Genomic DNA, 27,312 nt, shown 5'->3' on the forward strand with positions numbered 1-27,312 from the left:
TCTCTGGAGCAGAAGAAGGCTTACTCCTAATAACTGAGATACTGGTCCGTATAGGTGGAGAGTACGACCTATCCTCTTTGAATTGCTGGACCTCCCAGGACAGTTTCTCCATAGCTGAGACAAGGGAGGGATACCTTCTTCATATTGCCAGAATTGGCCAGCCAACTCATCCACCATTTGTCCCTCTCCATCTTTCCATACTGCCAATGAGTTGTCATACAATGATGGTGCACTCCATACAAACTTCCACCACATGGGTCGTGGATCTTCATCTGGATCTTTGGATAATTACTTGTTGTCCAGGTCACCATAAATCACCTCCAGTATGGCTCATTCCCTCAGGTACTGGATACCTCTCTCCATGGTGGTCCATTTCCTGGGGCGATATACAACATCTTCCTTGAAGGGATATCTTTCCTTCATAGCTGACAGGAGGCCTCCAGAGGCTGAGGGCTTGTGCCCCTTTTCCAATCGCTTTGTCAATGCCCCTTCCCTAGAAAGGGATCCCAGCTGTTTGGCTTCCTTACCTTCTAATTCCAGGCTACTGGCCCCATTATCCCAGCATCAGAGCAGCCAGGTGACAACGTGCTCGCCTGGACGATGGCTGAAATCTTTTTGCATATCTCACAGGTCACTCAGGAATAGAGATTGGGTGGTTACCATCTCGTTTATGAGTTTTTCCTCTTTCTCCGAGGAAGAGGAGGAACTCTCCCACTGAGTTCTTCCTCGGGGAGAAGCAGGGAATTCTTCCTCTTCCTGTTCATATTCTCGTGATGGCCCTGCTTTAGAGTAGTCTGCCTCCTCACTGCCAGGGAAGTATGCTTCTTCCTCCTGCTCCCTCTAAGGAGAATCTTCTTCATCCCCTACTAAATGAGCTGACTTTCACTTCCAAGATTTCTTCTTGTGTATGGGGGCGACTGATACCAGCACAGATTGGTTCTCTGGTTCAGCTGCAGTGCCTGTCGCCAGGGTTTGAGTAGGCACAGTGCCTGTTGCTGGGGTTTGAGTAGCCACAGTATTCTTAAACAGTTGTTTAACCCTAAGCAAGACCTGACACATATTCAGGAGACCTAGCAATAGGATCATGCTGGTTTGAACATCCCGAGGATATTCAAAATTCTCAATAGCTATTGTAATTAGCCTGGAGGAGAAAGGGAAGGTGATGGAAGGTGTCTCCCCCATAGGTTGGGTCTCCGAGGAGAAAAAGTAAAAAGTGTAATTATTAATAATTTCCAATAGATGGCTCCCGAAGTGCAGAGGTGACGGCAATGCGGAGTACAAATACCAGACTGGTCTCACAACCAACAATTTTATCATAGCACAAGCCAGTGTTACACAGCACAGCAAAGTGATGCCCTTAATCCACCTCACAGAGGTGATAAAAAACACATAAATACTGATAAACAGTTCATATGGCAAGTAAGGTGTTACATAACACAACTATGAGAACAAATGCAACAACTCTGAGAGCAAGTAAATCAGCATTCTGACCATCAACCACTAAACTAATGTAATGAATGCTTATGACAAATTTGTTTTAACACGCTCTGGTCAGATCTGTCGTTATCTCAACCCTCATGCCCCATGTTGGACGCCAAAAAGGACTGTTGTGGTTTAAGCCCAGTTGGCAACTAAGTACCGCACAGCCACTCGCTCACCCTCCCCACCCCCGGTGGGATAGAGGAGAGAATCGGAAAAAAAAAAGTAAAACCCGTGGGTTGAGATAAAGACAGTTTAATAGGACAGCAGAGGAAGAGAAAATAATAATAATAACAACAACAACAATAATAATAATGATAAAAGAATGTACAAAACAACTAATGCACAATGCAATTGGTCACCACCCACTGACCGATGCTGAGACTGTCCCTGAGCAGAAATTGCTGCTCCCCAGCCAAGTCCTCCTGTTTATATACCGAGCATGATGTCGTATGGTATGGAATAGCCCTTTGGCCAGTTTGGATCAACTATCTTGGCTGTGCCCGCTCCCAGGTTCTTGTGCACCCGGCAGAGCATGGGAAGCTGAAAAGTCCTTGACTAGTGTAAACACCACTTAGCAACAACTAAAACATCAGTGTGTTATCAACATTATTCTCATACTAAATCCAAAACACAGCACTATACCAGCTACTAGGAAGAAAATTAACTCTGTCCCAGCTGAAACCAGGACAATCCTGTTGCAGAGGCTTTGTAACTGTAGTCTGACATGTAACTATAGGCTGAGGAAAGTTTAATTGAGTGAGGAAGTTGCTTACTTAGATGGAGTTACTTTCAGGAGAAATAGTATTAATTGTTGAGCACTTTTTTTCCCTGGGTTCAGTACCCATTCCACAAGAATTTATCTCACTTGATTTTAGGTATCTAACACTGAGCTGAATAAGAGCAGATTTGTTATCTGTTCTCTCTCATTAGTCAGAAGAGAGAGTTAAGCACGTAAACAGATTCAAGACAGTATACCCCTATATTTATATCACTACAGGTTTGTCCTGTACCATGCCTTTACCTAGGAAATAATTTTGGCCACTTTCAAAGACAGGGAACTATGTTAGATAGTCCTTTGCCCTGAGTAGGTATTATAGCTTGCAGTCTTATGGTACATCAGGAAATGAATTTCCGTGTAATGCCTTTAATTCTTCAAAGAGTTAGGTTCAGTTCCATCAGATTTTATTCATGTGATAGGCTGTTACTCTTTCAGATCATAACACCATTGTGAATATTTTTCATATTATAACTACTCAGGTATATTGGAGAAGTTGTAGAAGTCATACCTATTTTACCCTTAGCATGTTTATAACACTTTTCTTACAAGAAAGTATGGAAAGATTGTGTAGATGAACCTACTAGTAAAGGTTGAAACTGTACATACAATATATATATTGTATGGCTGGAAACCCATACAATAGCAGAAGTTACCAAGAGGCAAAATTTAGGGGAGTGAAACAGATACCTAAACATAGGTGGACAGCTGAATTTGAGATACCTAGCACATCCTTTCTCATCTCAAATTGCGTTTCAGAAGTATGGGATTCTGTTGGTCCTGTGTTATGCATCTAGCTCTTTGCAGTTATTTCGGATACTTTTGGACATCTGGACATTAGGACTAGTGTCATTAGATATCTATGCTGAGGTATCTGAATTAGTCCCCTAAAATTAGTAACCATTCCTAAATATTTAATCTCCAAATAGAACTCTATAAAGAGTAAGCATTACAGGACATTTCCTGGGAGTACTAGTATTCAAGATTTTCGTTAATGACCTAAATGATGGAATAAATACAGTGTATTTATACCAACAACATTCTATGGTAGAATAGCAGAATGCACCTGAGGCAAAGCTTAGCATTCTAATTAGTTATAAAACATGGGGTGAAACAAAAATAAGCAAAGGCATAGGTAGGAGCAATTCAATGCATAAATACAGAAAAGGGAACAATAACTTAAGCAAAATTTCTGAAGAAAATCTGAAGCTTGCCAAAATCCCTGGGCATCATGCTTTTGTGGCAAATATCATAATGGGTGAATAAATCAGAGTATAGTCTGTAAATTGTTATTTTCTACTCACAATCAATTAGAGAATCCAGCAAAAAGCAACATAGTTATTGGAGGATTTGAAAACATAACCTAAAAGAAAAGATTAAATGGACTGGTCATGTTTACTTTAGAAATATGAAGAGCAAACCCACAGTTTCTTATGTACATAAAAGGCAGTTGCAAAGATTAAAGTAATCCTCTGCTTCACATCCCACAGGAAAAGAAATATAAGATAATGGATTTATTTCAGCAATAGAATTTGAGGTTAGATATTAAGAAAAACTTACTGAATATTAAAGTTCATTAAGCAATGGAGCATACTGTATAATTAAGCTGAAAAATAAATTTCAATACCAATTTTTTTTTAACATTAGTTAGTCACATATCTAGCAAGAATTACAGGAATATACTTCTACTGTGCATTGGGGAGTCTAGAGCAGACTTCTCAAAGTTCTCTTCTAGCATAATTTCTGTGATTATCTAACTCTGTTATTGATGGAAAAGTGCCATGGGATTCCTCCTCCTATTTCAAAAGTTATTAACTAAACATAAATCCTAAGAGTAAGCCAAGAAAAGTATTATGAAACAAAACACAGATTCCTAATAGATTACATATGTTTTTTAAAGCAAGATTAACACTGTCCCAAAGAGCTTTGAAAGCAATGCTGCTCAACTGTAAAACTAAGGTGGAAGGCACATTTTCAGCAGACATGATTGTATTTCTTCTGCTGACATCTGCTGCAGTAAATTTCTAGCTTGAGCTACATTATCAGTAAGCAGTTGAGGCAGTATTCAGATGCTCACCTGGCATCAGATTCATTTTGTACATGTCAACTAGCTTTCAATGTTCCCATTACACTTGGCAGCAGGATGGCCAACTTGGTGAGGTGGGCTTTAAACTGAAGGACTGGGGGATGGGGTCCAAAGTGGCAAGGCTCACGCCATTGCAACCAACTGGGGAATAAGCCAGGTCAACCAGAGCAGCAACAAATGTTCCTTAGCTGCCTCCCAAGAACCAGAAGACCAACCACCTCAAGTGTATGTATATCAATGCATGCAGCCTGGGTAGCAAACAGGAGGAACTGGAGCTCCGTGCCCAGTCAGAAAGTTATGATATCATAGGAATAACTGAAACATGGGACAACTCACATGACTGGAGGATCACGATGGATGCCTATAGGCTGTTTTGTAAACACAGGCATGGAAGAAGAGGAGAAGGAGTCATGCTCTATGTTAAAGAGAACCTTGAATGTACAGAAGTCAACTACAGCACTTGAGGAAGCCGTATCAAATGCCTCTGGGTCAAGATCAGAGGGCTTGTCTCCAAGGGGAATCTTACAGTAGGCATTTGCTACCAACCTCCAAATCACAGAGTCACAGAATCACAGAATCGTATAGGTTGGAAAAGACCTTTAAGATCATCAAGTCCAACCGTAAACCTAACACTACCAAGACCACCACTACAGCATGTCCCTAAGCACCTCATCCAAACGTCTTTTAAATACCTCCAGGGATGAGGACTCCAACACTTCTGTGGGCAGCCTGTTCCGATGCTTGATAACCCTTTCAGTGAAGTAGAATTTCCTAATATTCAATCTAAACCTCCCCTGGCGCAACTTGAGGCCATTTCCTCTTGTCCTATCACTTGTTACCTGGGGGAAGAGACCGACCCCCACCTCTCTACAACCTCCTTTCAGGTAGTTGTAGAGAGCAATAAGGTCTCCCCTCAGCCTCTGCTTCTCCAGACAAAACAATCCCAGTTCCCTCAGCTGCTCCTCATAAGACTTGTGCTCTAGACCCTTCACCAGCTTCGTTGCCCTTCTCTGGACACACTCCACCACCTCAATGTCTCTCTTGTAGTGAGGGGCCCAAAACTGAACACAGCATTCGAGGTGTGGCCTCAGCAGGGCCAAGTACAGGGGCACAATCACTTCCCTAGTCCTGCCGGCCACACTATTTTTGATACCAGGCAGGCAGCCATTGGCTTTCTTGGCCACCTGGGCACACTGCTGGCTCATATTCAGGCAGCTGTCAACCAATGGTCCCAGGTCCTTTTCTGCCTGGCAGCTTTCCAGCCACTCTTCCTCAAGCCTGTAGCGTTGCATGGGGTTGCTGTGGCCCAAGTGCAGGACCTTGCACTTAGCCTTGTTGAACCTCATACAATTGGCCCCAGCCCATCGATCCAGCCTGTCCAGGTCCCTCTGCAGAGCCTTCCTCCCCTCAAGCAGATCAACACTCCCGCACAACTTGGTGTCATCTGCAAACTTACTGAGGATGCACTCGATCCCTTCATCCAGATCATTGATAAAGATATTAAACAGAGTGGCCCCAACACAGAGCCCTGGGGAACACCACTTGTGACCAGCTGCCAACTGGAGTAAACTCCATTCACCACAATTCTTTGGGCCCAGCCATCCAGCCAGTTCTTTACCCAGCGAAGGGTACACCCATCCAAGCCATGAGCAGCCAGTTTCTCCAGAAGAATGCTGTGGGAGACAGTGTCAAAGGCTTTACTGAAGTCTAGTAGACAACATCCACAGCCTTTCCCTCATCCACTAGGCACGTCACCTTGTCATAGAAGGAGATCAGGTTGGTCAAGCAGGACCTGCCTTTCCTGAACCCATGCTGGCTGGGCTTGATTCCTTGGTTATCCTCTACATGCCGTGTGATGGCACTCAAGATGATCTGCTCCATCATCTTCCCCAGTACCGAGGTCAGGCTGACGGGCCTGTAGTTCCCTGGATCCTCCTTCCGACCCTTCTTGTAGACGGGTGTCACATTCAATAATCTAATTCGCTAAATCAAGATGATAAGGCCAATGAAGTAATATTTGGGTCACTTAAGCAAGCTTTGGGTCAACAGAACCTGGTTATTATGGGTGACTTCAACTACCCAGACATTTGTTGGAAGGACAATACAGCAGCTCACATGTCATCCATCAAGTTGCTGGAACGCGTAGAGCACTACTTCCTCATACAAATGTTAAATGTGCCAACCAGGAATGAGGCACTGCTGGACTTGCTACTCACAAACTAAGAAAACCTGCGTTGTAGTATCTTGGTTAGTGATAGCCTTGGCTGTATTGATCACAATATTGTGGAATTTGGGATCCTGCTGAGCACACTGAAGGTTAGTACTAAGACAAAGGTTTTAGATTTTAGAAGAGCAAACTTCATCTCACTCAGAGCTCAGCTGGGAGGGATTTCATGTGAAGCTTCCATGGAGGATAAAGGAGCTAGTGAGTGCTGGGAGTTTTTCCAGAACACTCTCCTGGAAGCACAAAAACAGTTCATCCCGTTTAAAGGAAAGGGAAGTAGGCAGAGCAAGAGACCCCCCTGGCTTAACTGCAAGCTTCTGAGCCTGCTCAAAACTAAAGAGAAGCATACCAGAGATGGAAAAGCAGACAAATACCCGTTGAGAACTACAAAGGCATTGCCAGGGCATGCAGAGATGCAGTTAGAAAAGCAAAAGCTCAGCTCAAACTGAAATTGGCCAGAGAATTTCAAAAACTACAAGAAAAAGTTCTTCAGGTACATAAACAACAAGTAGAAACAGAAGGAAAATATTGGCCCACTGTTAAACAGGAGAGGTGAATTAGTCACCAAGAATGCTGAAAAGGCAGAGGTTCTCAACACTTTCTTCACCTCTGTCTTTAACAGCACTGTTGGGCCTTGGGAACAAAAATCCAGGTTCATGCAAACACAGACCCAGCATCAGTGAAGGAAGAGTTGGTATGTGAACTATTACAGGAGCTTGACCCCTACAAATCGATGGGCCCTGACAATATCCACCCAAGGGTGTTAAGAGAGCTGGCTGACGTCGTTGTGAGGCCATTCTCCATAACCTTTGTGGAGATCGGGGGACAGCCCAGAAGACTGGAAAAAGGCTAATGTCACCCCCATCTACAAGAAGGACTTAAAGGAGGATCCAGAAATCATAGGCCCATCAATCTTACTTCAGTCCCTGGGAAAGTTATGCAATGAATCCTCCTGGGGGCTATCACAAGTCAAACAAAGCACGTGACCAGGAAAAGCCACCACAGATTCACCAAGGGCAAATCGTGCTTGACAAATGTGATTGCCTTCTATGACAAAGTAACTTGCTCAGTTGATGTCAGGTGAGCAGTGGACTTTGTCTACCTGGATTTCTCCAAGGCTTTCAATATGGTTTCCCATAGCCTCCTCCTAGAGAAACTGATGCGTTACGGTCTAGACAAGTGGCCTGTGCAGTGGGTGGGGAACTGACTGACAGGCCACACCCAGAGGGTCATGGTAAATAGCTCCTTTTCAAACTGGCAACCTGTCACATGTGGGGTCCCTCAGGGGGGGACCAATATTGGGACCAATGCTGTTTAATATCTTCATAAGTGATCTGGATGATGGGTTCAAGTGTACCCTGATGAAGTTTGCCAATGATACCAAACTGAGTGGGGAAGTGGACACTTCAGAAGGGAGAGCCACCCTGCAGGAAGATGTGGAGAGGCTGGAAGAGTGGGCTAACAAGAACCTTATGAAATTCAACAAAGTCAAATGTAAGGCCTTGTACCCGGGAAAACATAATCCAGGAGTGCAGCACAGGCTGGGATCTACCCAGCTGGGGAGCAGCTCTGCAAAGGGACCTGGGGGTCCTGGAGAACAAGCTCAGTATGACCAAACAGTGTGCTGCTGCGGCAAAGAAAGCCAACAGGATGCTGGGTTGCATCAACACGGGCATCACTAGCAGAGATTAAGAATCCCACTCTACTCAGCACTTGTCAGGCCACACCTGGAATACTGGGTTCAGTTTTGGTCCCCACTATACAAAAAAGGTGTGGACAGGCTGGAGAGGGTCCAGAGAAGGGCCACAAAGATGATGAAAGGACTGGGAAGCCTGCCATATGAGGAAAGGCTGAGAGAACTGGGTTTGTTCAGCCTTGAGAAAAGAAGGCTTAGGTTAGACCTTATCACCATGTTCCATTATTTAAATGGTGGCTACAAAGAAGATGGTGACTCCCTTTTTACAAGGAGTCACATGGAAAAGACGAGGGGTAATGAGTACAAGTTACTCCTGGGGAGGTTCTGATTGGGCACAAGAAGAAAATTTTTCACAATGAGAACAATCAGCCATTGGAATAATCTCCCCAGGGAAGTGGTGGATTACCCAACATTGGACACTTTTAAGATTCGACTGGACAGGGTGCTAGGCCATCTTGTCTAGATTGTGCTTTTGCCAAGAAAGGTTGGACCAGATGATCCTTGAGGTCCCTTCTGACCTGGTATTCTATGATTCTATGATTCTATGATTATCATCGTACCTACTTCAGATTGAAGTATATTGAAGGATACAGTCTACCTCTTAAGATTAATTCTTAGAGTCAATATATGCATCTTTTTTTGTAGTTTGTTACTTTATTCTAGAATGTGTTCTTCTGGTTTTCCACATATTATGATGCTACATCTCTCCAGGCATCTGTTTTGGCCCTTCTCCAGACAAACTCCAAATACATTTTAAGATATTTGTAGTTCCAGAGTCTCTCTTGAAGGCAGAATGGATGGAACCACATTAGCTGTTACTCCAACATTGTTCCTGAGAGCTTTGTGCATTTATACCACATCTTCTTTATACCACTGTCATGGTTTAGGCCCAGCCGGCAACTAAACACCACACAGCTGCTCGCTCACTCCCCCCCCCCCCGGTGGGATGAGGGAGAGAATCAGAAGAGCAAAAGTAAGAAAACTCATGGGTTGAGATAAGAACAGTTTAATAATTGGAACAAAATAATATTAATAATAATAATGAATTGTAATGAGAAGGAAAACAACAAGAGAGCAAGAGAAGAACAAAACCCAAGGGAAAAACAAAACAGTGATACAACCGCTCACCACCCTCCAACCGACGCCCAGCCAGTCCCCGAGCAGCTACCACTACCCCCCAGCCAACTCCCCCCAGTTTATATACTGGGCATGACGTCATAAGATATGGAATAGTCCTTTGGTCAGTTTGGATCAACTATCCTGGCTGTGCCCCCTCCCAGATTCTTGTGCACCTGGCAGAGCATGGGAAGCTGAAAAGTCCTTGACTAGTGTAAACACTGCTTAGCAACAGCCAAAACATCAGCGTGTTATCAATATTATTCTCATACTAAAATCCAAACCACAGCACTATACCAGCTACTAGGAAGAAAATTAACTCTATCCCAGCCGAAACCCCAGAACAAGACAGAAAAATGTTCATAGCTGTGAGAATGCCCTGGTCACCTTTAAGAATATGGTAGAGCAATTTTGTGCTGAGGGGTTGAGAAGTGCCACCTAAAACCAAATAGAAACAGTAGCCTATATTAAAGCCCAGTACAAGAAAAGATAAGGTTACATAAAAAGTGTTGAGCAGGTAGGTATCGCTCATGACGTTCATGTAATGCCAAAGGGGCCTGTGGGTATGGAGACACAAAGGCCTTTGGGATGGTACTGAGACAGAGATTGCTCCCAGTTGCATGCAGTGTAGATGTGACAAGACAGAACAAGCCATGGACTTGTGTATGGAGTAAAGCACTCTGCTCCACTTGGCTACGGTAACAGGCATTGTTTCTTGTGTGGATCCTAAAACTAGTATAAACATAAATAATTTTACTAACCAAGATTTGGATTATTCTCACCCTAATTTGACGTCTTAACATCTGAACAAAGCAGCTACAGTTTAAACTTTCATCTAACCAAATGTAGGCATCTTGAAAATGAGGTGAGTCATGTCTTAGAATTTGCTGTCTGTATTGCCTAGAGCTCTAAGAGTTACAAAGAAATAGCTCTGGTGTACATTCAGAATCAGAAGAACCCCTTTTAAATAATGGCTGATAATAATTTTGTCTAATGTCAATATTTTTCAGTCTGAAACAATTGACAGTAGATAAATTGTGGGAAAGATTGCTTTTATATTAATCTGCACATCAGGGAAGTTTCCTGTTTATTAATACTTCCTCACACTTAGTGTGTTTAAAGGTGATGGTTTCGAAGTGGGCTATTACTAGAGTTCATTTGATGAACAGTGAGTTCATCCAGGTTGATTTTCAAATACTGGTGAGCTGGACATCTCTCTTCCTGTATTTTCTGGACAATCATTTTTTGGAGAATGTCCTCATCTTTTTGTTTTTTAAAAGAAAACACCAATGCACACATTAATGCATTTCTGGGCAAAACTGATCTTTGAGATTTGTTACATCACTGCTGTTATCCCCAGTTTGCTGATTCACCTAATTGTGAAGCATAAAATTACTCCAAATCTTGCTGTGGAGCACTAATGTAGGTCTTCACCATCCTGGGACTCAGAGGGTGATGTGCTCTAGAAGCCATGGCTCATGGCTGATATGTTACCAGATGCTGCCAAAAGCACTACACAGCCATCGTGACTTTAGGAAGTACAAATCTGATATCCACTTCCTGCATCATTGGCATTCTCACTAGAAGTGTCACAGAGCACTTAGAGAACACTCTTCAGCCTGCCTCCAACCAGATAGCCCATTTTTTTCTGTGATTTCTCTCCTGCGCTGAAGTTGGCACACACAGACACATCCAAGAATGGGTCTGTGTTCTTCACTATGTCTACAAGGCTCATTATTAATCATTTTCTGTTGATTGTCCTGTCATACATCCTTGTTACGTCAATCATTTTCAAACTGCCATCTGTAGAAGGGATGTGCAAAACCTCCTCACCCTGTAGAGCTTCATGGAGGTGTTAAGCTGGATATAATACACTTTGAAGAACAAAGAAGTCAAAGGGGCTTTTAGGAAAACAGTAAAAAGAAGGATTGTTTCATGCAATGTAGGAAATTAGAAAGATCTAGTTTGTTGACAGATGTAACAATTGTTTTGAAACTAAGTGACACCGACAAACTTTTGAACATTTTTCCTTTAATTGTAAATACTACAATCACCTTTAAAATCATGTCTAGTTGTTCTCAAAAGTACTTTCTCTCACCAAGTTTATAGCTTTTCTTTGAAGCTTATGTGAAGAAGGCTAGAACAACATTTCCAGAACAGAGAAATCATAGGAGAGAAAGTAAAGACAACAAAACTGGACCAAGACAAGGAATTCACACATTTTCGTCAGTTTTCAGTGTTTTTATTTTCTTACCTTTCTCTTTGGTACTTTTGGTACAACTGAAAATCTATAATTTAAAAAACCCTAAAAATTTATACTCCTTTCTCTTATTTTTCTCTTGGAAAAATTCAAAACAAATAAAAATATTGGAAAAGCAGCAGAAACGATACCACTAGTAAGTGATTATGAAAATACAAATAGGATACAGAAGTTTATTTAAGATATGAAAACTGATAGATATACGCTAATTTCTTATATCTCAGTTTAGGTTCTCTATCTGGATTGTTATCTATCTTGTCATATGACTTATTCTAAAGATATAATTTATAATGATTCAAAGAACTTTCTATGTTCCAGGGTGAACACTGTATTATTTTTCTATATACTTGATTATCTCTTGATTTACTATAATAAAAGCAAAGACAACTACCTCACATGTAGACATTTACTTTTAGATGTCTCTGTCTGGAGCTGAATGACAATAATAAAGTTAGGTAAGATAAGTCTTCTTCTAGACTCTTTTTCTGCTAAATGGAAGTAAGTAAAAAATTCTAGGATGTGATTTATATCATCCTAAGAAACACTTCTGAAACAGGAGTGATATTTTCCTTGGAACATCTGGGTTTTTTTCTTTGCTGAAAAGAATGGTTATAAAGAATTTACAGAAACATTGTATATGTCTACATTTGATATCTGATATCTGTATTTGATAATTTATCCCGTGAATCCCACTCTCTCTGTTTTCAGTAAGAATTTTACATTTTCCTCACCTTCCTCAGCATTGTTCTTAAAATCCTTTTCACATTCTTATTTCTCAAGCTGTAAATAATTGGTTTTAACATTGGAGTTACGGTTGTGTACACTAAAGCCAGCACTTTTTTAGTATCTTGTGGATAGCTGAACTTGGGTCTTAGGTAAATCAGGCTGCCACTCCCATAATACAGCATCACCACTAGGAAATGGGAAGAACAGGTGCAGAAGGTCTTGTATCTTCCCTTTGCAGAGGGCATGGTCAAAATCCTGGAGATGATGAAGATGTAGGACAGAAGGATGAGAGAAAATGGGGTGAAAATGACCAACACTGTGGTTGTCATGGCCTGAATTTCATACAGAGTTATTTCAGTGCACAGAAGTGTAATAAGTGGTGAGAGATTGCAGAAGAAATAGTCAATCTTGTTAGACCCACAAAATGGCGATGTGAATACCCAAGCAGTTTGCATCACTGACACAACGTTACCAGTGAGGAAAGACAGCAGGACCAGGGAAAAACAAACCCTTCTGTTCATCATAATTGTGTATCTCAGGGGGTTGCAAATGGCCATGTAATGGTCATAAGCCATGGCAACAAGAAGATAGCACTCAGCAGCTGCTAGAAAAATCAGGAAATACAGCTGGGCAGCACAGCCTATGTAGGAAATGCTCTTGTCCTGTGAATGAAAATTCACTAACATCTTGGGTACAATGACTGAAGTAGTACAAATATCCAGGAAGGAGAGGACCCTGAGAAAAAAGTACATGGGTGTATAAAAGGATGGGTAAACTGTGACAATGATGATAATGCTGTTCCCGATGATAGTAATAGTGTAAATCAGGAGAAACATGAAGAAAAACAAGATCTGCAGCTCAGTATGTCTGAAGAGGCCCAGGAGAATGAACATGGTTACTGTGGTGCAGTTGCTTCTACCAACTTTTTCTGTATGGTTCATCTGGAAAGACTTCAAAGGACAGAAGGTAGGAACCAAATTGTGATCACTCCAAGAAACAAAGTCATAAACTTAATAGAATTTTTCACATTGTCTGCTTCAGTACTGTACCTAATACTTTAAGCTCCATAAAGTACAGCAATTTCAGAAGGCTAAACCTATGAGAGATGAATTCTGCCTCTGATGTAGAGGTTAGGGACAGCTGAAAAGAAAACTACCTATTACCTGTGGATTGAAGGTCTGAGTTTAGTGCATCTAAGTTCAGATACTTAACTCTTGAGATATCAGAGAAATTAAAAAAGTGGTAGATAGATGTCTTCAATTTTTATATAAATCTGAATTCCTGAAGTGTTTCACTGAAATCAACAGATGGAGAAAAATATTACCCCTAATTAGTTTCAAAAGTAAATCTCAAAAGTTTGTGAGCATCCTCCAAATTGCAAGAAAAGAAAACATGAAATTAATAACTTTCCAGATAAAAAGATACAGTCAAAAGCAGAATAGGAATTCTCATTTAACAGTAAAAGAAAAAGGATGCATTTTGATAAAAACATGTGCAAAAAAATAGACAATGAAATGACAACTGCAATAAAAATCAGACGTTAAGTATGAGAAAACACAAAGCATAAAAAAAAAAGAGAGAAAAGAACAGAGCAGAGCAGAGCAAATAAATATGTCTATCTTCTGCCACTACCAATGAAAAAGGATTTTAAAAGTTTTACTACAATTTCTCCTTCTTCTGTAATAATTTTCCAAATACCTTTTTTTCTTTTTTCCTCTTTGAAAAGAGACTTACTTTCAGGAGTACTAAAACTAATGGAAGCAGAATTATATCTAAGTTAAAGGTTTCGGGGGGTGGGGGGGTGTTCCATATTTTGATCTTTTTCCTTGAAGTATGGATAAAGGTTTTGGCCTCTTTCACATGAACTGAAGATCTGTCGAGATAGATCTCAGTAAATATCACAGAGCTGCTCTCAAAATTACATACCATTATTAGGAAACAAATGGGATTTAATCATAAAAGAATAATTACTGGAAGATTAGTAAGAATGTATTAAGCTAGAAAATATGAAAAAAATTTGAATATGAAGCATAGGAAATATTATTATCTTTGAGAATTATAGAAGTGAAAGAAGGTCTTGGATGGCTGTGATTTTTTTTGTTGGAAGGCACAGAAGAAAAAATATTAAGATATGATATCAGGCAGAAACTGCAGTCTAATAACATAGAGATTTGTGCCACCAGAACCTTTTCTTCTTTGCTTGTTGTGAGCTGGAAGAAGAAGAAGAAAACAAAGAGAACATAGCTCTGTACCCTGAACTTAACTGAGGAAGTGCCTAGATTGCCACTAATGATGTAAATCCAACATCTTTGAAATTATTGTCAAAATCGATACTGACTTCAATCATACAGCCAAATCTGGGGGATGGGGGTCAAGAAGTGGATTCACATAACTGAATTAAGATGTCTGCAGTGTAGAGGTCTACCTGAGAGCTAAACATCATAGGCTACTTTAACCACCAAGGGGTGATGTACCCAATTTCTTTTGTGCTTTTATCTTTAAATACGATGAATCGCACACTAAAAAATCTGTAGCGTCCTCCTACAAAGGAGGCTGGACTGACCACACAGGAGAGGTCTATAGATAAGCTCTGTTCCACACTAAGTATTGAAAGTCGGGTAAGAAACATGCCTACCATCCATCCAGAATGTCTTCGGTTTTGAAAGGTGAACTTGCAAACCTCAATATCCTTCCTGGCAATACTAGAGAACTCAGAAGGGATGATGTACAGAACTGGAGTCCAGACAAATTTTAGTATCTGTAAAGAAATAGGTTGTTAGTAATTTTACATCACAGAAATCTCATGTATTGGACAATAAGTCAATCACATTATGCTCAGATGAAACAAATGGTGAACTGAAAGTACTCCAGATTTGTCACAATATCTCAGTGTATGAACTGAGGTCCTGTAACAATTTCTTTTCATAAATTATTTATTGATGTCCTTTTCAAGGCTAAATTAGTGATTTCTCCTTTCTCAGCATCTTTCTGATACTCTACTACATCTGAACAGTTGGAATATGGAGACATCAGTTGCCAACGGTGGAAGAATATGATAAAGCTTTAGGGCATGCAATTTTTATATATATATTTTTATATATATATATATATATAATGTATATTTGTGTATGTATATGTAATACATATATTACTAATTCAAATGCCTCTCAGGCTTATTTTTAAGGAAAATAAAATGAGCACTTGTATTCAGCTGATTCAATTAACAGGTTTAGTCTATTCCTGAATGACACAATCCGTTTTTTGCAAGCTTGGCAACATCTACATAAACTCAGTAACAATCTAGAATGATTATGTAATTAAATCTGCATTGTTTCATGACAGACAAATTGCACATCATCATCTGACAAAGAGAATCTTATTCCTACAGGTGAAAATTCCCTAAGCTAGTATTGCTATTCAAATTGCAGTCTTTTAAATCTAGGCAATTCATCCATGATCTTTCTATAGGCAGTGGAAAGAACCTGCACTTCTAAAAACTCCATCATAAGCTCTGATCTTAACAGCAAATCTAGGACAAGTCACCTGTCTTGTGAAAATACTTACTTGTCTCCATTAATTATGGAGGGGATTGAAACAACTATCTTAGAATTAGATGAAACATTATGAAATCTTTACAGTTAGCAAAGAAGGATCCAGATTTCCTTGCCAATCACAGAATAGAGACATACCTGTTCAAAAGGTGATTTATTTTTCTCTTCTTAAGGTAGAGTATCTAAGATTCTTGAGATGGATCAGTGGCTGTTGATGATTATATGCTGTCTGTATATGCTGATATATAAAGTTAGCCTAGATGACTTAAATGGTCTGAATCCTATTCAATGTTAGAAGAACTAAATCCTAGCAGGAAAAAAACCAACAAACTGTGTTAATTCATTTCCGTGGTATAATAAAAGCTGTCTGCAAAGTAACCAAACCTGTTTCTCTTACCTCCAGTTCTGTCATGTATTACCACTGAAAGAGAAGTGCACTAGTTATTTTTTGACCTGAAAGTATTTTAATAGACTGTTACCTCATACCAGTAGCATGCACTGCGTTTTTTAATGACTTGGCTTTAAAGTTACACTGAAACTTCAGCTCCCCTCCCCCTCCTCACCTTCCAGTAACATTGATGCTGATGCTAAAGGTGTGTAGTTAATGAGCAGATTAAAGGCAGAATTCTGCAAAATATGAAAACAATATTTATTTTACTAAACATATCCACTGAGATTTCAGTGGAGCGGATTTACAACACCTCCTTGACCCTTGAATATAGAAGGCATTTTGAAGATTAAGCTCTTTCGTTAATTTCATTTAGAAAAATGAATTTTCTATTAAGGGCTAACCCAGTGCCTAAAATACAAGGTAAATTCAGTCTGGAAATAGTCATACCATGTCAGCACCCATGGCTGTACTGAAGCTAGATTTTAATGGGAACAAGAGAATTCCCAAAGCCTCTTTCTTCCAGTGTTTCCTTTTAGTCATTGTTGTGGTTTAACCTCAGCCAGCAGCTAAGCACCACAAAGCCACTTGCTCACTCCCCCCCGGTGGGATGGGGGAGAGAATCAGAGGAGTAAAAGTGAGAAAACTCGTGGGTTGAGATAAAGACAGTTTAATAGGGAAAGCAAAAGCCACAAACACTAGCAAAGCAAAACAAGGAATTACAGAATCACAGAATCGTATAGGTTGGAAAAGACCTTTAAGATCATCGAGCCCAACCGTAAGCCTAACACTACCAAGACCACCACTACACCATGTCCCTAAGCACCTCATCCAAACGTCTTTTAAATACCTCCAGGGATGGCGACTCAACCACTTCCCTGGGCAGCCTGTTCCAATGCTTGATAACCCTTTCAGTGAAGTAAAATTTCCTAATATCCAGTCTAAACCTCCCCTGGTGCAACTTGAGGCCATTTCCTCTTGTCCTATCACTTGTCACCTGGGAGAAGAGACCAACCCCCACCTCTCTACAACCTCCTTTCAGGTAGCTGTAGAGAGCAATAAGGTCTCCCCTCAGCCTCCGCTTCTCCAGACAAAACAACCCCAGTTCCCTCAACCGCTCCTCATAAGACTTGTGCTCTAGACCCTTCACCAGCTTTGTTGCCCTTCTTTGGCCACACTCCAGCACCTCAATGTCTCTCTTGTAGTGAGGGGCCCAAAACTGAACACAGCATTCGAGGTGTGTCCTCACCAGTGCCGAGTACAGGGGCACGATCACTTCCCTAGTCCTGCTGGCCACACTGTTTTTGATACAAGCCAGGATGCCATTGGCTTTCTTGGCCACCTGGGCACGCTGCTGGCTCATATTCAGGTGCTGTCAACCAACACCCCCAGGTCCTTTTCTGCCAGGCAGCTTTCCAGCCGCTCTTCCCCAAGCCTGTAGCGTTGCATGGGGTTGCTGTGGCCCACGTTCAGGACCTTGCACTTGGCCTTGTTAAACCTCATACAATTGACCTCGGCCCATCGATCCAGCCTGTCCAGGTCCCTCTGCAGAACCATCCTCCCCTCAAGCAGATCAACACTCCCGCACAACTTGGTGTCATCTGCACCAAGATGACACTTGGTGTCATCTGAATTCATTCACTACTTCCCATTGGCAGGCAGGTGTTCAGCCATCTCCAGGAAAGCAGGGCTCCATCACACGTAATGGTTACTTGGGAAGACAAACACCATCAATCCAAATGTCCCCCCCTTCCTTCTTCTTCCCCAGCTTTATATACTGGGCGTGACATCATATAGTATGGAATAGTCCTTTTGTCAGTTTGGATCAACTATCCTGGCTGTGCCCCCTCTCAACTTCTTTTGCACCTGGCAGAGCATGGGAAGCTGAAAAGTCCTTGACTAGTGCAGCATCAACTAAAACATCAGTGTGTTATCAACACTGTTTTCCGAACAAATCCAAAACATAGCCCCATACTAGCTACTATAAAGAAAATTAACGCTATCCCAGCCAAAACCAGCACAGTCATCTTAAGTTCTCCATATCCTCTATTCCACTTTTCCCACTAGTATGATTAAAAATACCATGACTAGGATTTAGCTGTCCAAACATAGACAACTATGACATTCTAAGCATCCTAGACCCCCAGGTCCCCGTGGACCTTTACAAAGGCTGTCGGTATCTTCCATAAGTCCTATGTCATATCTGTCACTTCCATGCAGATGTCTCAGACATCTCAGAATATCAAAATAATAATAAATACCTATGTTTAGCAACTGAATCACATCTTTTGTATGGAAGACAGGACAGCTTTCTTTCCGAATATCAGACAAGAGCCAAGACTATAGTTCAGATATCTGTGCAAGGAATAGCACACATTGGTCTAATCCATCATCTCAACATGCAAGAGAGTTATAATCACTCTCTCAATCATGCTAGTTCCTGACCCCTGGAGAGGGATTTGTGCCTAGGCATTTAAACATAAGGCACTTAAATTTAGGTGTTCACAACAGGGCCAGGAATCAGTTGGAAATTAAGGGACTTGCATTTAGTGACCCAAATGTAGGTGTCTACAAGATAATGAGCTGTCTAAGCCCTTCTTTTAGCCAGTACTAATTTATGGCATAATTCAGTTGTCTAAACAAAATAGTCTAGTGTCATCCAAGCCATCCACATGGGACTGGCAGATACAGCAAAGGAGATTCCCTTATTGTCATATTGTTTTGCAGTGGAAGCTGAAGGCCACAAAGGACGTTATACAGCATGTTTTATGACACTAGATGCCTATGTGTGTGCAACTGAACTGAAAGGCTATCCTGAACATCCAATGGAGCCTGGAGAGCTAGTGATACCTCTATTCGGGTGTCTACAAAGAAGTGTCTACTTGGTATATCAGGAGTATCTAAGACATCACATGGAGTTGGCAGATATGTGACAAAACCTACAGAAGACCTGTGCCTTCCTGAATGTACAACATGAGGACTAGCAAGACGCCCCAGTGCATTTAACATGACACTAAATTAGTGTATGTGTGAACAAGTCAAGTGATGCCTTTCATTGTATTTAACACTACTGGCTGCCAAATGAGGTTGGCCATCTGATTGGGTACCGTAAGTGATAGGCTTGATGCCAGATTTCAGAAGACTACTGCACCTCTGAAAAGCTCTCTTTAGCTACCATGAATCGTGAACCTGAGAACTGTCGCACTCTCTCCTCCACCATATGAAGTAAATTCACCTTTTCCCAAGTAGAGGCACTGACTTCAACTTTATTGCCACCTATCACATCCCCATGTGCCAAAAGATGAGCTGATGGGGAAGAAGACAAGCCTGGCTGAACAGAGACATTTCGCTGCAACTCAGGAAAAACAAGAGAGTTTATGACCTTTGGAAGAAGGTGCAGGAAACTACAAGGATGTTGTTAGGATATGCAGGGAGAAAATAAGAAGAGCCAAAGCCCAACTAGAACTTAATCTGGCTACTGCTGTAAAAGACAATAAAAAACGTTTCTATAAATACAGTCACAACAAAAGGAAGTCAAGGAGAATCTCCGTCCTTTATTGGATGCGGTGGGAAACATAGTGACAAAGGATGAGGAAACAGCTGAGGTACTTAATGCCTTCTTTGACTCAGACTTTAATAGCAAGACCACTTGTTCTCGGGGTACCCAGCCTCCTGAGCTGGAAGACAGGGACAGGGAGCAGAATGAAGCACTCATAATCCAAGGGGAAATGGTTAGCAACCTGCTACACTTAGACACACACAAGTCTATGAGGCTGGATGGGATCCACCCAAGGGTACTGAGGGAGCTGGTGGAAGTGCTCACTAAGCCACTTTCAATCCTTTATCAGCAGTCCTGGCTAACTAGGAAGGTCCCAGTTGACTGGAGTTAGTAAACATGATACCCATGTACAAAGGGCTGGAAGGAGGATCTTGGGAACTACAAGCCTGTCAGAGTGACTTCAGTGCTGGGGAAGGTTATGGAGCAGACGATCCTGAGTGCCATAATACGGCATGTACAGGACAACCCAGGCCCAGTCAGAATGGATTTATGAAAGGTAGGTCCTGCTTGACTAACTTGGTCTCCTTCTATGACAAGGTGACCCACTTAGTGGATGAGGGAAAGGCTGTGGACATTGTTTACCTGGACTTTAGGAAAGCCTTTGACACTGTTTCGCACAGCATTCTCCTGGAGAAACTGGTTGCTCATGGCTTGGATGGGTGTACCCTTCGCTGGGTAAAAAACCTGGTTGGATGGCCGGGCCCAAAGACTTGTGAATGGAGTTAAATCCAGGTGGCAGCCGGTCACAAGTGGTGTTCCCCAGGGCTCAGTATTGGTGCCAGTTCTGTTTAATATCTTTATCAATGATCTCGATGAGGGGATCAAGTGCACCCTCAGTAAGTTTGCAGATGACACCAAGTTGGGCGGGAATGTTGATCTGCTTGAGGGTAGGAAGGCTCTACAGAGGGATCTGGATAGGCTGGATCGATGGGCCGAGGCCAATTGTATGAGGTTCAACAAGGCTCAGTGCTGGGTCCTGCACTTGGGTCACAACAACTCCCTGCAACGCTACAGGCTTGGGGAAGAGTGGCTGGAAAGCTGCCTGGCAGAAAAGGACCTGGGGGTGCTGGTTGACAGCTGGCTGAACATGAGCCAGCAGTGTGCCCAGGTGGCCAAGAAAGCCAATGGCAGCCTGGCTTGTATCAAAAATAGTGTGGCCAGCAGGACTAGGGAACTGATTGTCCCTTTGTTCTCAGCACTGGTGAGACCGCATCTCGAATACTGTGTTCAGTTTTGGGTCCCTCAGTACAAGAAAGACATTGAGGTGCTGGAGACTGTCCAAAGAAGAGTAATGAAGCTGGTGAAGGGTCTAGAGCACAAGTCTTATGAGGAGCGGCTGAGGGAACTGGGGTTGTTTAGCCTAGAGAAAAGGAGGCTGAGGGGAGACCCTATCGCTCTCTAGAACAACCTGAAAGGAGGTTGTAGAGAGGTGGGTGTCAGTGTCTTCTGAGTAACAAGTGATAGGACAAGAGGAAATGACCTCAAGTTGCATCTGGGTAGGGTTAGATTGGATATTAGGAAAAATTTCTTCAATGAAATGGTTGTCAAGCATTGGAACAGGCTGCTGAGTGTGAGAGATTGAAAGAGTTAATGTCTCAAACATTGTGGAGAGATGAGGTGCGATTTGCATGGCGACGGCAAGTCGGCTAGCATGGGATGGGGAGAGATTTTCGGAGGAGAGACTAAAAGAGGTATTGTCTTGTAAGACACTGAAGGAGGTACTGTCTCAAACATTGTATCGAGATAAGGTGCAGCAAGTCAGCTAACACGGGATGAGAAGAGTGCGTTGGAGGATGTGCAGTTACCATCTATGGCCAGAGGTCACACAGAGTTTTATCTAAGGAATGGGCCTACAATCACCCGAAACTTGGAATGAAACTCCTCGCAAACCACCCCCCCTCCCCCAGCGCCTGCAACCCTTTGAGGACCAGAGCAACATAAATCCTCCAGGGGTGTGACCTGAGGCAGGGATTAGAGTATAAAGAGACACCTTCCCCAGGGAACGGCGTGTGCCCATCACCGGAGGATTGCCACGTCTGTCACCGTCATCGTGGGATCCAAGGGTCGTGATACCTTTCCTTTTCTTTATCCTCCTCTCTTCTCTTTTCCTTTTCTCACTTCTCTGTTCCTCTACTCTTCCACTAGATATATATCTGGGCATATGAGTTTTGGATGAATTGTGACGGGTTGCCCGGAAAATAGCTCCATTGCCAAATTGCCTCTGTTCGTTTGCTGAGCTTGCTAGTTCGTTGAGTTTGTAGTTTTCTAGTTAATAAAGTTGCTAGTCTGACTGTTCCTCTGAGTCATTGTCGTGACTCTACCGGCCTGCGGCTCTGCTGAGCAGAGATCGGCCTTTGTCGGTACACAAATCCCCAGGGAATCAAAAAGATTCACGCATCTCGCAACCCACCGAGTGGGACGAGACACTCGAGGAAGTGGTTGAGTCACCATCCCTGGAGGCACTTAAAAGATATGTAGATATGGTGCCTAGGGACATGGTTTCGTGGTGGTCTTGGCAGTGCTAGGTTAACAGTGGGACTCGATGATTTTAAAGGTCTTTTCCAACCTAACCGATTCTATGATTCTATGATTCTATCAGCTAGCCAGAGGTTGTTACTTATGTCCTCAGGCCACAGTCTACTTGGTAGAAAACTGTTATCTTTCCTGGGATAATTACCCCATTCTGAACATATCCCTGCCACAGTGTTTTCCACTCAAGGGACAGCTACCTCCCCAGTGCTGTGTCTTCTCGTGTATTCCTTATCCTGTTATAAAACATATAATCCTTCTCGATGGACAGACCTGTTGGCTAGGACAGAACTAATCTTGTTGGTACTAGAAATCTACAGAGAAGAAAGAGTGTCTGATGACTTCTCTAAAAAGTTGATTATGAAACATCCCAGTCACACCAACAACAAAATAACAATTTCATGGAAATCACAGTCCTGTGGGATTTTGTGGCATTCTGCAGGAAGTCTAAGTGAACACTACATTTAAGTTCTATTTAAAATCTCTTTCAAAACGTTAACCTTGTCATGGTTCTGAATCAAGAAGATGTCAGGAAGGGAGAGAAGCAAAAGATCTACAAACCAATGGCACTAGGGCTGTGTGAATGCAGGCTTTGAACTACACATTGAAAAACTCATAAATCAATAACCCAACTTTCAAAGTAAAAGCACCGATGTTCTATCTCACTAAGAAGTTCCAAGATATTGAAGGAAATTATTTTCTACTGAGATAAATTTCACTAAAGTGAAGCAAATAATTTAATTTCTTTTTAGACATCTACCATATAATAAGTTGTGTGCAATCCCTTGACTTGCATTCTAAAAAGTGAATTCAGGAATTCAGGTGAAGATGTCTATAGTGAAGGTGCCAAACTTTGGCATAGGAATCCTATCTATTTGGATTAGAATCAAGTACAGATTTTAACAGTGACAGTAACAAGTATATAGAGCGATTAATTTCAGGATACTGCTTCACTTCTTCTGTTTTTTGTCTAGATTAGACAAAATGAAACGTGGGAATATGTGGGACAGACCTGTTTCAGTGAATGTGCAAGACATATAGAAGTTGGTGAGAGCTCTTCTATAGCGCAGTTATTGGTACTGTATTTTTGTATTTTGATCTGGGTCCTGGTCCCTTCCACCTCTTGTATGCTTCCCTTTTATGTTTGAGTTCATCTAGGAGCTCCTTGTTCATCCATGCAAGCGTCCTTCTACCTTAGCTTGACTTTCTGCATAAGAGGACTGACCATTCCGAAGCTTGTAGGAGACAAGCCTTGAAATTAGCCAGCTGTCTTGGACCTATCTTCTCTCCAGGTCCATCTCCCATGGGCTTCCTCCAAGCAGAATCCTGAGGAGATCTGCTCTCCTGAAGTCCAGAGTTGTGATACTACTATTTACTTTGTTCTTTCCTCTCAGGATGCTGAACTCCACAACCTCATGATCTTTGCTGCTAAGGCTGCCCCTGACTTTCAGATCTCTGACCAGTTCTTCCTTTTTTGTATGTACAAGGTCCAGAAAAAGCCCTCCCCTTGATGGCTCCTCTATTACCTGTGTTAGGGAATTATCACTGGAGCACTCCAGAAACTTTCTGGATTAGTTGTGCGCTGCTGTGTCACCCTTCCAGCATATATTGAGGTCCCTCATGAGGACCAGAGTCCTCAAATATGAGACTTCCTCCAGTTGTCTGAAAATGGTCTCATCAACTCTCAATTGGTTTACTGTCTGTTGCAAGGCAGAGCTCTATTACAGAATCACAGAATCATATAGGTTGGAAAAGACCTTTAAGATCATCAAGTCCAACCGTAAACACAACACTACCAAGACCACCACTAAACCATGTCCCTAAGCACCTCATCCAAATGTCTTTTAAATACCTCCAGGGATGGTGACTCAACCACTTCCCTGGGCAAATTCTGTTCTTCCTATTCTCTCACAAAAGAGGCAGTTTTCCCTCACCTTTCCTGTCTGTCCTTCCTAAAGAGCCTGTATCATTGTGGTATGCTGGTCATATGAGCTACCCCACCACATCTCTGTCATTGCAGTGAGATCATATCCATGCCACTACATGCAGAACTGCAATTCCTCCTATTTGTTACCCATGCTGCATACAGGCACTTCAGATGACAGATATCCAGTCATGCTCATTTCTCCGGAAAAGAAAGCTGTCCTCTTGCTACTCCCTCATCTGAGCACATACAATTTTAGCTGATCCACTTTTTGCCCTGTTTTGTTGTTTTCAAGGTCTCTGTTGTCTACATATCCCTGCACCCTCTGCATTTGCTCAGTCATTCATTTATGTAAGTGTGAGCTTGCTTCTCCCTTCTGCATCATTCCTTTTGTAAAACTCTCCTCACCAGATTGTCCAGCCTGGTGAGAAAGTGACTATTCCCCACTTTGTGTTGTGGATCCTGCTAGTTTATGTGATTTAAAAGCTCACCTGCACACACAGAAAAGAGCACAGAGAGACAATAAAAAATGGGAAAACATGAATAACACCCTGACCTTGCTAGTCTCATGGCCATCATGGGAGAGCCATCAGCTCATCAAAGGTTCATCTCCACAAGCACAGAGGAGCACAGAGACCCAATGGCAGGCAGGGTAACTCAGGCTGGGTACTCATAAGAATTCATAAGTCCATGCTTCTCCCAGGGATGACCCAGGAGAGCAGCCAGTCACTTTTTCCAAGCGGGATACTTAGCAAGATGAATCAACATAAGCAGCTCTCTGGACCACCTTTCAAACTGAAGGGAAAATGAGGAGGAGGTGCATGTACTGACCAGGAATATGGAACATATTATGGAAACAAGGGAAGAACATTTGGGGATTGTACAAGACTTACTATGGGATATTTAGGGGAGGAATCAAAGGTGGGGAAAAGGGAGGGATCTAGGTGATTTGCTGAGGAACAAATGTAGAGAAATACAGAGATATAAAAAACTGATGCATAAAAAGCATCAGTCGTATATAAACAGGTGGCTGGTGAGTATGCTGGTGCGGACACGTTCTATGTCTGATTAGTGCAGTCTGTCCTATCTTATTAAATTCCATTTCTATTTTCCCAGGTGCGGGACTCTATTCTGTGTGAATGTGTGTGTATGGAGGTCTAAGTCTGTCCTGGTTTTGGCTGGGATAGAGTTAATTTTCTTCCTAGTAGCTGGTATAGTGCTGTGGTTTGGATTTTAGTATGAGAATAATATTGATAACACGCTGATGTTTTGGCTGTTGCTAAGTGGTGTTTACACTAGTCAAGGACTTTTCAGCTTCCCATGCTCTGCTGGGCGCATGAGAATCTGGGAGGGGGCACAGCCAGGATAGTTGATCCAAACTGACCAAGGGGCTATTCCATACCATATGACATCATGCTCAGTATATAAACTGGGGGGAATTGGCCGGGGGGTAGCGATTGCTGCTTGGGGACTGGCTGGGCATCAGTCGGCAGGTGGTGAGCGGTTGTATCACTGTTTTGTTTTTTCCCCCTGGGTTTTCTTCCTTTCTTGCTCTCTTGTTGTTTTCCTTCTCATCACAATTTATTATTATTTGTTTGTTTGTTTGTTTTGTTCCAATTATTAAACTGTTCTTATCTCAACCCATGAGTTTTCTTACTTTTGCTCTTCTGATTCTCTCCCACTTGGGGCAGGGAGGGTGAATGAGCGGCTGTGTGGTACTTAATTGCCGACTGGGGCTAAACCACGACAAAGTGCCAGCACCTGGAGTCAGACCACAGATCATAAAGGCTCCTATGTATTGATGCCAGTGAGTGAATTGATTGAAGGCATGGAACTGTGGCAACCTCACCTCTGTCAGGCTGCTGGATTTGGCCTCTCCTCCCTTTGACACATCCCATCTCTCTGTAGATGTTCTCAAACCTAAAAGAGAGTCCCATAGTCATAAAAGTTGAATCCTTACCAATTACACCATCTGCAGAATAATGTGTTTACCAACAGGATCCATCCACTCCTCCAAGGCCTTTTTTCTTCAGTGGCAAGACTGAAACAAACAGCACCTTGACCACTATGCCATTGACCCTCATCCCCAAAACCACGCAGTCACTCCTGATATGCTCATGGTCTCCCTGGAAGTGTCATTGGTTCCCATGATGATGAATAGCAGGGAGCAATAGCCAGAGGGCTGGAAAAACCTTGGAAGTCTCTCTGCACCAACCTAGATTTGAGCACCCAGTAAGCATCAAACCTGTATAGAGAGCATGATGGGCCAGCAAATACTGACCTCCATACCCCACAGGAGGGAGTCTCCTGTTTCTGTCAGTAGCCACTTCCTCTTGATGCTGCTCCATGTTTCAGTCTCAGTGGGCTGTGATGCTTCTTCAGACAGAGCTTCCAGATCCTTGTCTGCTACCAGGGCACTGAAGGTATTCTGCAGTTGTTGATTTGCACGTGGAGAAAGAGCCATCCCTCTCTGGTGACACCACAAGCCTCCATTTGATACAGTAATGAAAAAACCACTCATTAAATTTGAAAGCTTTCAACAATCCATGAATGACTATGTATCTGCCCAAAATCTAGGTCCCCACTACTCCACCCTGTAACATGTCAGATGTGAGAATTTTTCTTTTTGACCGTGTACGTAAACCGTTGAATAGAGAAGGCTGAATATATTTTTCTTCCTCTGGTAATAGTCCTCCAGAGGGAGGAGCGCTAAAGTGTTAGTCTTAAGGAACATTTGCTGGTATGTTACTATGCAAGTAGATCCCAGCATAATTTATACAGTGATTTTTGCAGGCAGGTCAAAAAACTTTTTCTGGATAGCTATACGTCACCGCAGGAACTGTGTTTTCACCTTGAGCATCATGTTCTTCACCTCGTACCATTCTAATTGTGGAAGAGGGTCTACATAATTTTGTTTTTCAGTGGTGTTAAAGAAATGGAGGAGATAACTGTCATGGTTTAACCCCAGTCGGCAACCAAGCACCGCACAGCCACTC

The 27,312-nt window shown here is 42.3% G+C and overlaps 1 protein-coding gene across 1 annotated transcript; it reads right to left on the minus strand.

Annotated features, from left to right (window-relative positions):
• Positions 1–12,355: 12,355 nt before the first annotated feature.
• On the minus strand, positions 12,356–26,780 carry LOC142419731 (olfactory receptor 10A7-like). Its single transcript, XM_075522992.1, has 7 exons — positions 26,562–26,780; positions 26,309–26,442; positions 26,166–26,236; positions 25,210–25,268; positions 23,769–23,918; positions 15,001–15,123; positions 12,356–13,315 (listed from the first exon to the last, which is right to left on the minus strand). Exons 1-7 carry the CDS (start codon positions 26,778–26,780, stop codon positions 12,356–12,358), a joined length of 1,716 nt encoding a protein of 571 aa, XP_075379107.1.
• Positions 26,781–27,312: the final 532 nt, after the last annotated feature.

This window comes from Mycteria americana, chromosome 22 (genome assembly GCF_035582795.1).
Source record: "Mycteria americana isolate JAX WOST 10 ecotype Jacksonville Zoo and Gardens chromosome 22, USCA_MyAme_1.0, whole genome shotgun sequence".
NCBI lineage: Eukaryota > Metazoa > Chordata > Aves > Ciconiiformes > Ciconiidae > Mycteria > Mycteria americana.